This window comes from Pterocles gutturalis, unplaced genomic scaffold (assembly GCF_000699245.1).
Source record: "Pterocles gutturalis isolate BGI_N339 unplaced genomic scaffold, ASM69924v1 scaffold14082, whole genome shotgun sequence".
Classification (NCBI taxonomy): Eukaryota; Metazoa; Chordata; class Aves; order Pterocliformes; family Pteroclidae; genus Pterocles; species Pterocles gutturalis.
The window spans coordinates 6,420-18,898 of record NW_010108223.1 but is presented as its reverse complement, the minus strand read 5'-3'; the positions used below and the strand labels follow the sequence as shown (position 1 = coordinate 18,898).

Here is a 12,479-nt window from a genome sequence, read left to right as displayed (position 1 = left end):
AGTTGTGAAAAATGTCACTAAATAGTTCCAACATTTTTTATTTACGATTCCTATAGTCTGACTGCAGTGCAAAACCTAATTTAAAAAAAAAAAAAAAAAAAAAAAAGATCTAAGTGAAAAACAAAATTAAAAAAAAAAAAAAAAAAAAAAAAGTATCTAACTCCTCATTCTCCAGACCCTAGTAGGGGCCTTCACAAATCACCAGCCTGATGTTCACAGATATATCAACACTTGCAACAGTGCTTTGGTAGAACGAGATGTGCATAGACAAGGAAATTCTTCTCAAGATGAAGGTATCTCAAATCAGCTTAATAAAATAGCATGTTTGGATTCTCTATAAAAGGAATGAATTATTAGTTTACATTCTCCTGTCACTAGGTATCTTTCCTTGCTCTTTGATGTTGGCAATTGGTTATTTCCCTGAGGCACTACAGTGATGCATTTACATGTCACCACATCCCTTGCTGTGCTGAATTGTCACTCCCAGATTCAACATGGCAGGCTGACGTACAAATTCAAGCACATCTGAGGGCTGACAACTTCTGCCTTACAAATATCCTGCACTCCTCTCAAGTAAGCGCAGGGTTTGCTCTGCTAAATAAAAATAAAACTCCAATCCCTATTAGCCGAAGGCAATGCAAGCGAAAGGGGAACAGGGTTTTCCGCAATTTTAGCCAGTTCATAGGGTGGAGCACTGAGAAGATCAAACACCACAAATTCCATGACATCTTCAGTTCTTTTATTCAGCTAAACAGCTTCTTATTTTGGCATCACAAATCAGTGACACACAAAGACTTAAAACCCTGGACACAGGTCACCTTACAGCAGTTTCTAAAGGTGCAACCTTAATCTAGCAGTAGGTAAACACCGTTGGCCAGGATGCTATAGCTATTTCAAGGATGCTATACCCACTTTCTGTTAACCACTCCCTCAGCCAGATGTATTTAGTAATTCTCAATGGATTTCTCTTCCTAGAACTTGTTCCATCTTCTCCTGTATCTACATACACTCTTAACAAGCACAAAATCCTTCAGTGAAGGATTTCACCATCCCAGACATCAACAGGTCAAAGATCCTTCTGTGAAGGACAATTCCCTTTCTGTTACTTGTAAATGTGGCTCCAACTAGCTTATTTTCCTGCCCCTAGCTACTTGCCCAGGAAGCACGAGTAACTGCTGTACAATTTCTCATAATGGGCAGTCTGCACTTCTTTTGTGCTGAGAAGACAGCTAGTAAATAGGGCAGATCTTTAGATTATTTTAAAGCATTTGCAGAGGTTTCCCAAGGGTCCAGCCCTAAAACCATGACAGTGGTAATTACAGAAAATTGACTTCTCATAACCTCTTGCAATTAAAATCACTAGTCGCTTTGGAGAGCAAATAAAAGATCCTCTATCATTTTGCCACAGTCAACGACCTAGGGGAGGAAAAAAAAGCAAAACCACACAACAACAAAAAAAACCCCACAACGTGCCATCAGGGACAGAAGCAGCCCCAGAGAGAAGCAGGTAGCCTGTCCAAACAGATAGGGCTACCACGTAGAGAGGTTAAGTATCAGGCGATATAAAAATGGAATTCTGAAGGCAAGCTCCAGTTCAAAGAGACAGGCTCTGCCTCATTATCTTGAGATGTTTTCTCAAGGGGATTTATTGCAAGTCTGACAACTGCAAATGAGTTACAAAAAAGAACAGGCAAAATTATAATCACAGCCAGCACCCAAGAGTACAATACATACTACAGTACCCTGTTATTGACAACCTGTAGTTTCTTCCTCTGATTTTAAATGCAGATGATTTGGGACCATTATTTATACGGATGAAGAAACACTTCATAAGAGGAAATCTGTACCTCCAAACCTGATGTATCTTTCTCCTGCTTATGTGAAAGATGTCATCAGTAAAAAAACCCAAAAAAACAAAGCTGATGGGTATGAAAACCCACCGGTTTGGCGCACTGACTGTGTCAATGTTCACCAAGGTACAGAGGATGAAGCAGAGACTGAGTGTTGAAGGCTGTCCCCATTCTGGAGGCAAAAACTAATTTATCTGAGTATTAACGGCTTTCTCATCCCAAACCAGCCAGTTTTTCCTCACATATATTTTGTTAAGAGACAAAAGTATTTTGGGGACTAATAGCCCAGAGCCACCTCTGGTCATCTCCAGCATGGGGGGGGAGGGAACACAACTACACACCACGGTGCTGGAAGAAGTGTGATTACAAGGCCCTGTGTTTAATTACTCTTCTGTGCTGTTCATCACATTTCCACTCCAGACAACCTTAGCAACTACAAAAACACAAAGCAGAGAAGCTTGCAGCTCCCTGGGGATACAGATTGTTGCTTGAAAACCTCAGTGAACTTCAAATAAAAGTATTTAGTACAGAGGAAGTCTAGCAGGCAAAAGACTACATTTAGCAAGAACAAGTTATTTTGAGTAAGTAAATTGCTAGGGACTGGGGAAGAGCAGGAAGACGGGAGAGGGAGATCAGCCTGTGAAAGCTGGAAGTACCTGAGAGTTGCTAGAGGAGATAACCCGCTGTGATGGAGAGGATGTTGGAAAACAACAGACTTACGGGGGCTATTTCCTATAGAAGGATGTTCATCTAAGATTATGAGGCACTGTGAGAGTGGCAACATTTCCGTGCATTTTGCATACACAAGTGTCACAGTCATAGCACATAGCAGCTCATAAATCTTGCAAAATGCAGTACAGCAGCCAGTCTTTGAAAACTATTGCAAGAAAATCATTATTTCTGTGAGGGAGTTTGAAGGATGGGGGCACATCCCATCTACCTTAAATTGACGAAAGAAGCAGAATTCCTAGACCTTCGATCTAGTATTGGCTGACTCAAGTAGTGTGATAACAGAGTTTCGTTGCTCAGGGCCATATTATACCGAGACAATACCCTTCAGAGAAAAAGTACATTACAAAGTTTTTCTTTTCCCCTTAAGGAAGGCCTTTGTATTACCCAGCTGGCAAAAAAAAACAGCTGTTTAATGACCTAAGAAACAGATAAGGGCTCTTTTCTCCTCTTTGAAAGTAAGCTGAGAGAAAGAGCAATTTAACACAGTTCATAAGATTTGTGCCTTAGAGTCCTAAGTCAGAGCAATCAAACTTGAGGTTATTAAAGCAAAGTCTCCCAGTCCCAGGCTAGGGGAGCATCCTGGAGGTGGTGTTTGACTGCCAGCAACACACTGAAGGACTTCTTATCCATCATCTTTCCATTTTCCATTTCCCTGTGTTTTCAGTCTTGCACTAGGCAGGGAAAGTGAGGAAAGGAAGGACTTCTTGTGGTCTTCTGGCTTACTTTGTTGTAGCTTCAGTCTGTTTATACACATCAATACAAACTAGAAGATGCCATGAGAGCCAGAAGCAGTTTCACCTCCACGTTCTCCAAAGACACAGTATTAGCCAAAAGGCAGATATAAAAGCATGGTGCAGGAGTGAGGCATAAGCTAAACAAAGAGCTGAATTATTTACAATTCATCAAGGCTGCATGGGAGCATACTGTTCCCCCTTCTTATAAAATAAAATATTAACTTATTTTGCTCATTATATATTAAAACACATCCATAATCTTGGACATTATTAGGTGTGAAGTTACATTTATTTGTTATGTTCGTAGGCAGGATAAACCATAGTTGTTTTTGCTTTAGCTCTACTGTCCCACATTTAGAGGCACTAGTAACAGGTCAGTGGCTCTCGGAACAGCCAAAACACTGGATTTAAGGGGCAACACAAAGGAAAATATTTCAAATAATAAAAGATACATTTATTCTTCTCTATAATACCAACTCAAATAGCAGAATAACATTTTGCCACTACTGTACTCCACACAGTGATGTGAAATAGTTCAGAAAAAAAATAATTATCTGAGTTAAGCAGAAAAAAAAGTCTCCTGTGACTTCTATCATGCCATCAAAAACACACATTTTAATCCTAGAAAAGGAATTTAAAGTTTCTCCAAACAACTTCTAATACACCTATAAAGTCAGATAAATGTATTAATTTCCATCTGTGTCCTTCAGTAACTCTCACCACAGCAGTCAGCGCTGGCTGGTGTTAGCCTCAGCAATATCAATTTAACAAGCTAATTACGCCCATAACTATCTAAATCTGAACTCCATTCATTCAGTGCAGCCAGCAGCACCCACAGCATGGAAGTAAAGAAGGAAAGCATACGTTATTGTCTCTTACCACAGTATAGATCTGAGGTTTGCGCCTTTTTGCCAGGTCAATTATATTCACTCCGTTGTAATAAAGGTTCTCAATGCACCCATGGAAATTTTTCCTCTGAAAGGTTCCTGGTTTCCCCGGGACAGGAATCCCTCCAAAGCTGAGCTTTTGGAAAGAATAAGAACAGTATTAAGTTATCACTCCAAAAACAAGAGGGCAGAGCCCCACTCCATGCAGCCAGCCAGGATATTATCTAAGAACCAAGTCACATTAACAGCATCGTCTGCGAGCACGGAGCAACCAAGTCACATTAACAGCATCGTCTGTGAGCACGGAGCATGGCCCGGCAATTACAGGTCACACCGCTCCACAGCTGTTAGAGAACTGCTGCTGCTGCCACAGACAGCTCACTGATTTGGAAACAGCTTTTAAGTGCCTTGACACACCACTTCACCAACCAACAACCCCAGCCCCTCACCCAGGAACACCCAGTTCACAACGTAACATTCAAATAGTCTCCAGCCCACAGGCCCCACTGGAGGCTGTCACCCAGCAGCCGTCTGTGGCAGGCAGGGACTGCCAAGCAAAGGGCAGGCAGGGACTGCCAAGCAATGGGGGAATAAACTCCTCCTGCCCACGGAGCCTAGGAGCTGGAGTCACCCCTCTCCATCAAACATGTATCTGAACGGTTCTGGTTTCAGCCAGTGGAGGTTAGTATCACACACAAACTACCCCATTTGCACCTTGCAACCGTTTTGCATTAAATTTTGCTGTGTTTCGGTCTTTACAATACTCTCATATGGTATTTGGGACTGAGCAAACCGTTTTGCATTAAATTTTGCTGTGTTTTGGTATTTACAACACTCTCATATGGTATTTGGGACTGAGCCGTGTAATGGAGAACTTCTGCAGGTTACACATTTAAACAAAACTGCTTTGTTGTTGTCTATGTACTGGAAGACGTTACTATTGTGCAGATTACAACTCATCAAAAAACACAGAAAACCCAAACCCCACAACCCAAAAAACTTCTGATAATCTTATTTTCATTTTCCAGATAACATAGCTCATTTCTAATTAGCTTCACTGGCCCTTTTGGCAAAGTCTTACTGCTGGTATTGCTGGGTTTTTATTAATTTTTCCCATCGCAGCCAGCAGCATCGTGAGTGATATAATGCAGGTGAGGATCCTGCAGCTGACACACTTCAGAGCACTGCCAGCACATCAGAAGCTGTGCTGCAATCCTGCTGCATCCACTGCAGCAAGGGCACCCACTGCTTTACGGTCACTGCCAACACGCTGACGGCTGCTGGAACCTGGTCAGCCTTATTCCTCTGTCACTATTCCTAACAGCTCGCCTCAGCTCATTCTTACAAAAATAAAGGGAAATTTGGGGGTAATTTTTCCTCCTACTCCACCTAACATGCCAGGGTACATTAGCAAATTAAACCTCCCTAGATAACCTTGAAAGCACTTCTTTGAAAACAACTCCTTAATGAACTTCTACCTCAATTGTATTAATTGATCACTTCAGAGAAATAAAGAGTGAAGAGACTGCTACTTTACAACACTTGCAGGTTTGTTTTTGGCATGAGGGCTTATGTGGTAGCAATGGTTTTTTTTCCAGTGAGAATCATTAGTTCTTCCTCAAAACACCAGGCTTTCCTTCTTTCATATTCTATTCTCTAAGTCTCCTGCTTAGGGACCCTGTACTGGATTCAAAACCAGAAGAAAAATCAATATCAATTATGCTGCTGCATTATTATGAAAACAGTTTCCTTTGTGATCGGTAATAATTTTAATTACCAAACTAATGGTTTTATTACCCTTAGTAAGGCCTTTAATCCCCAAAGTATGCTGAGATAAGCTTTCAATAGACTCTATGGTTGTAATATTTGATTGAAAGATTGTCTCATGGCAAAAGGAAAGAAAACACACTGTGTGAAAAACTAAGCACCAAGGGCCAGGACTGAGTGCCACAGAGGTCAGTTGTGATGTTGATTTATGCCAGCTGAAGATCTTCTGTACCATGCTCCTCATTTTGGAACATCTGGGAAAATGTTCTACAAATTACATTGGAGCCTGAGTTTTCCCTAATTGGCATCAACCTTGTAGCAGGAAGCAAGGAATTTTATTACTTTGAAACTAGTTTAACCCAGGACATGACTCAATCATTTGCCTTTTCTCAACTTCATCTTAAAAGCAGTTACAGCTTTAGCTCTTGCTAGTTCAGTCTGAAGCTGTTCCAGAATTTCACTGCCCAAAAGGCTGGGACCTACTTCCTACTTCCTTACTAAATGTGCTAATGATTTGGTACAGAAAATTTTTGAACGTTGTCAGGGGACGGGTACCACTCTCTCCACCCTGCTTTGTGAAATGCAAAAAAGGGGGATTCAGCTGGAACGCGAGAGGAGCAGAGAGCAGGCACCTGCCACTGCCAAGCTGTCTACTTTTGTCCGTAGGGTGCCCTGGGAATTGATTCTTTCTAGGGAAATGAATCCAAAGTGCAGAGGGGAAACTTGTGGTGTCTTAAGCAATGAACCACGCCAGCTCAATGCATCCAGACAGGGTGATGGCTCTGACTGTGCAAGCATGACCCTCTGCCTTGTGGGCTAGCAAGACTCAGTAGACAAGTGCGTGAGGATAAAAATGAACATGAATAATTTGCAAGCAGGTGTGCACTGGTGGGGGAAACAGATGAGAAAGTGCCTTGCATATAGATATAAAAGTTTTTAAGATTTTTATTTACTGACTATTAGCCATAAACACTGAACTGCTGGAGTGATATAAACTGTACTCCGTCACACCTTGGCTTCATCACAGGGGAGCACACCAGCCTTGGGTTTTATGGCCAGTCAGGATGCTTCCTCTGCTCAGTACTTCCTTGGCTTAGCTGCTCTGGCTCCCCAGACCAGGATGTTCAGCATCACAACCCCAGATGTGCAAGGACCTGGGTCAGAGCTAGCTGTCTTAACAGTCATGCTCAGGATCTTCTACTCCTAGTGAAAGACCATGGTCTTTACCTGTTTATCTCCACACGGAGAACTGTAATCCAAGCAGGTGGTGGCTGGATAGAGGCACAACTCGGAGCTGCTATTCCCATGGTCTTGTCAATCAGATACAGGGATGGTGCACAGTGATCCCATTAAAATCATATTGGAGCTGATGACACAGCACCTCTCCCTAGAGATAAGTGCGGTTGTTCCCTGAAGATTTGGCTAGAACCCAGGTTACATCTTTTAGTTTAGCTCAAAGTTTGCCATACTTTGAAGAATAAGCATTATCCAACGTATATTTACCCAGAAACTTTCCCTTTTCTGAGACTGTTGTATACAGAGTTGCACTGACATAGTCTATGTTTGTTAACTATGAAAGGGAGCTCCCTGGGAAGGAAACATTTAATAAAGAAAAGATCTTTGCTGGAAAGAAACAGCTCATAGGGTGGTTGCTTTCCACCACATCCATTTTATACCAATTCAGCCTCCTCTCCCAGGTTACAATCTAAAGGGCTTCACACACCTCATAATCAATATCCAGGTGATCTGAATCCCCCTTCGTTCGGAAATGCTGGGTGTGCTTGTCCACTGTGAAGTTCACTTGCTTGTTGAAGCGCTCTATGAGAACCGAGTGCCAGTGCTGGTCATCCAGGAGACTGCCCAGGGTGACGGACATGTGGTTGTTACTGAAGTGCAGATTGGAATCCCCTGGAGGGGCAGAGACAGGGAGAAGACACCAGAGTTACCTCCAGGCCCTTAGCTGAAGCATGGGGACTCAAGGCGAGCACAGAACAATGCTCCTAGATGCAAACTGGAACTCTGCCTATCAGAAACAGACCCTTGACAAAACTTACTGAGATTCTTTGGCCATCTTATTCATATATGTGTGTATACACACATGCATGCATACACACATTTTTTCCCCTGAAATCCTTGTGATAAACGGGGAGGTTTTCCCCATGCTGCACCCACACATCGCAGCGTGCAGGGCATCACTGCTCCGCCTGTGCCCTTGGTTCTGCCGTGCATTCGAGGCCCTGGTGTTTTAAGAGCTCCCTTCAGGTTGCACCAAAATCTCCTGTCTATTCACACTGACAGACCACTCCTGACACTTCAGCTTCAACTATGTGATTTTTGTATTTTAACAAGAAAATTGCAGTTTTCTGTTTTCAGAGGAAAAAAAAGCCACAAGTCAGTGAAGCAACATGAACGTAAGTGTTTTGTTCATCTCAGAAAGATTTTTAAACCTGGCCTTGATCTTCAAAAGTTTAGATCAAGAGTCATAAAAACATTCAGGCCCTAACCCTGGTGATTTCAAGCATTCTTCGGTTTTCCAACTGGCTACATTTCTGAACACTTCAGCGTCTCTCATTTAAAGGGAGCATCTGTCCTTTGTTATATTTCAGCAGAATGGAGACAGCTCCAAAACTCTCAGGCAAGATGCAAGCAGATTCAAGAGCAGACATCTAAACTCTTGCCCATGACATGTGAATGTACACAGAGGACTTGAAATGGCTAAAATCTCTACATTTGGGACTACTGCTGAAAGAAAAAACCCTCCTATCTCAGACTATGTGTTCACAACAGCGTCTCCTCTGGAAGAAGAAACATAGCATACTTAACTATACTGTATTCCTTTACTAGTATGAAACAGTTGTAACAGGAGGACAAATCAATGGAGTCAAAGAATCCCAAAGGCTTAGGATGTAGATACTTGGTCCAAGTAACACAAAATACCAAATCAGAAAAACACTTCATTATCATTTCTGCTCTTTGATGAATAAAAGAGAAAATGAGAGAAAGCGAGAAAACAAATACTAGTTGGAGCCTAAACAATGAGCTTATACAAAAACGAAATCCAAGAGCTGTGTAAAATTGTTACTGACATTTAAACCAAACACAATTAAGCACAAGGGGAAAATGCAGAAAGAATTATCTATGAATTCTGTTTTAGTACCTCCAGTTTGCTCCCACTAGTCTACGATTTATTTTAATTCCCCAAGTCATAAACAGGGGACTGACACACTGCACCGCTGCCTACTTTATTTGCTCCAGACAAACTTCAAGTGTCCTGGAATTGCTAGTCTGAGATGTGCCTCTGCTAATACTACACATCACTAGATGCTACATCTCCCATTTTTATTAAAACCTGCCTTGGCCATCTACGCACCATGTACATGAACTGCAAATGGCTCAGATTACTTTATTCAAAGTTATTAAGATTGAATGTGGCAGTGAAATACTTGGACCTTAATTCCCTCTCTTCCTTGCCCACACCCTCATGGTTAACAGAGGGAGAGGTTTTGTTTCGGTTTTCCATCTGGATGGGCCACTGGGGCTCTTAGACGAAGTTCAATACCTCAATAAAGGGGGTAAATGCAACTCCTGTGCTGACCGAAGTACAGCAATGCAGGCATGGAAACTTCTGCCCAACTCAAACCCCTCAGTATGAGAAATGTGAGTCAGCAGGGACTGCTGAGGCCAGTACCCTGGGTCATCCACAGATGAAGCTAATGAAGATTTTGAAATGAGGCTGGGAGAGGGGGTCTGATCACTCCTACTAAACTAGCTCCTGCCGTTATCAAAATGCTTTAGTGTATTCACCAGGAAAAAGCATTCTTCTACAGAAAGAAATTAAGAGAGCCTTTCCTCTGTCCCTCTGATCCAACATGATCACACAGTGATGGCCTTCCAGATATTCAGTTTTCAGCTGAAGCCAACTCCAGAAGCAAAGCAATACCAGTGTGCACAATGTTTTGACCAGAATGTTTTCTTTTAAATCCTGCATTCTCAGTTCTCATCACAGACTGGAAAAAATAAGACACAAACCAAAAATAAACCTTTTGCACTCCAAACCAAACTTCCTGGAAATGCTACTTTTAAAAATAATAACAATAAAAATAATAAAGGAGGAAGGGGAAGAAAAAGAAGATTTTTTTTTAAATCACCCTTTGAAAGCTTCATCAAGCAAAGGTCAAAGCTTCAAAAGTGGTCATTGAGCAGCTCAGCCTTGGTTGGCAGTAGTTAGAAGAGCCAAGGTCTCTCCTTGGCTCAACTATCATGTCCTGCATGACATCAATCAAGTCTCTTCTCTTTTGCTTCCCCTCCCACCTTCTCTGGCTACTATTTAAGCTGTGTACTGAGACACACAGCATGTTTTTTTTATCTCAGCTGGAGTTTCTAGATACTGCCTAATATAAACAATATATTTATAAAAGCAGACCAAAACAATCCTTGTTACAGTAATATATGAATCCTCATTACCCTTACCCAAGTTGATGTGCAAGGAGAGCTTCCCCTTCTGCAGTTCCAAGGTAATGTAGTCTCCACGCTGTCCTTCTCCATGGAATAAGACTCCATCCCCCTGCATGCTCTTAAACTTCAAGGAAACCACATCTTTGAATGTGCTCATCAGCTTCTGATTGAACCTGTAGAGGAGTGAACTTCTGCCATCGAAGTCTGCAATATCTGACTCTGGGAGAAAGAAGATGGCAAAATGAAGAGGAGGGGCAGCATCAGGAGCGGGACAGCATTTTTTCAGAATCTTTTCAAATATCACTCAAATCCAGGTATTCTCAGGAGTGTACATCCACAGGACGCATGTGGCATCCGGGCAAACATATTTCACCTATTTCAAATCCTCTCCCTCTGTCTGGGGAAAGGGAACACTAACATAAAAGCAGAACTCCTCTGCCCTTGTCCTCATCTCTCTCATGTAACACTGCTTTCTCACTCAACTTTTTAGAATAGAACAGGTGCCTTCCATCACATTCAGCTCTCCAGAGCATCCCTCTCTACATTTGCTGTTTGTCTCATAAACACACCCAGGATGTTATTCACTGCTTTGAACACTTCAGTTCTCACTCCACTTTTTGTAGCTTCGCAAGTGTCTGTTGAGCTGTTTCTGTACATCAGGCATTTCTGCATCCACCTTTTCATCCCAATAAGCATCTTCCTAGCCTCTGAGGGTTGTCTGCTTGTTTGTGATGAGCATTTATCAAACATGTTTCTGCATGCAAATTGACTAGGCTGGCAGGAATAGCCAAATATCAATTCAAAAAGCTTTTGAAGGGGTTTCATGGGAACTGGGCATCTAAACTGATTATACACCTTTGAAAATCCTATTAGAAACATATTTTCCCCTTCAGTCAGCCTCTAAAACCCAAACACTCTGATGGGATATAAGATCTTAATTCTTCAATTGCAATTAATATTTTCTTTGGCAGCAGCAGCCTGGAGTACTCTCTTTGCTATACAAAGTGCTATTTTAAGCAAAATGTATTTTTAATAAACTGGGGTTTTAAAATATGTATATCACCAGAACATTTCAGGTAGCTTTAAGTACTTTTAACTAATGCATTGTATTAAAACATGTGACTGACATACGTAAATTAAATTCCAATTCCTATCAAAATGCAATTTGGCACAAATTATGGATAAAATATCTGCTTGTAAATAATAAATCTGTCAATTGATATTTTCTGTTGTTAAGAAAAATATCAAAAATCAAGAAAAAAAGACAATGAAGAATCTGATCATGGGTTTACTAAGCTACATAACTACTGGGATACACACACAAAGACAAAAATACCTTCATAGTAACCAAAAAGACAGAGCACTATCTTTGTTTGCAAAACATGTCTTAATGATAATCCAAACCAATCAGTTTTCCATTTTCTTTTGAAAAATAACTGAAAGGTCCACATGCAAAACAATCAAGACTTCCAGGTCAGCAACTGCATTGTCATTAAAGTTGGTGATTTAAGTCACTTAAGCTCCCTTGAGAGCTTTTCTATCCCTTTGAGCATTAATGGTAGCTTAATTTGCTCCGGTTTAAAAATAGAAATAATAGGGATCAGTTGTTTGTTATTTTTTTTTCCTTTTTTTTTTTTAATCTGGATCAACATTTAAAGAGGTTTGCAATTATAAAAAATTTTATAAGCGCAGAAACTAAAAGACCTGCTAATTATTTGTTACCATGGAAACTACAATCTATAACTTCTGCATGTCACTGTGACAGATTGTACAGAAGTTTGGTGGCACACTTGCAAACTTGCAGGGAGCTCAAAATTTAAATTTGATGCAAAATTCAGTCACTACGAAACAGTTTCTATTCCAAATCAGAAGGCAACTGATTATTTCTTATGAGAATATAACTACAAAGTAATTCAACCCTGAGAAAAATTCACTCCGGAATAAACGAAGACTAACTTCTTATCTGTGATGTCACAATTATATGCTATTTAGCATCATACATGGAACACTTGCTAGTTTAGGAAGTATCATGAATACAAAAGTATTCCATAAAA

The 12,479-nt window shown here is 41.0% G+C and overlaps 1 protein-coding gene across 1 annotated transcript in view; it reads right to left on the bottom strand.

Annotated features, from left to right (window-relative positions):
- LOC104461091 (contactin-associated protein-like 5) overlaps positions 1-10,644 on the bottom strand; it is a gene marked incomplete at its 5' end in the record, with an annotated part of 148,545 nt that extends 137,901 nt beyond the window's left edge. The window contains 3 exons of the mRNA XM_010072547.1: positions 4,199-4,339; positions 7,694-7,878; positions 10,441-10,644. Coding sequence (XP_010070849.1) covers positions 4,199-4,339; positions 7,694-7,878; positions 10,441-10,644 — 530 coding nt within the window. The remainder of the gene's footprint in view (positions 1-4,198; positions 4,340-7,693; positions 7,879-10,440) is intronic.
- Between the last annotated feature and the right edge of the window lie 1,835 nt (positions 10,645-12,479).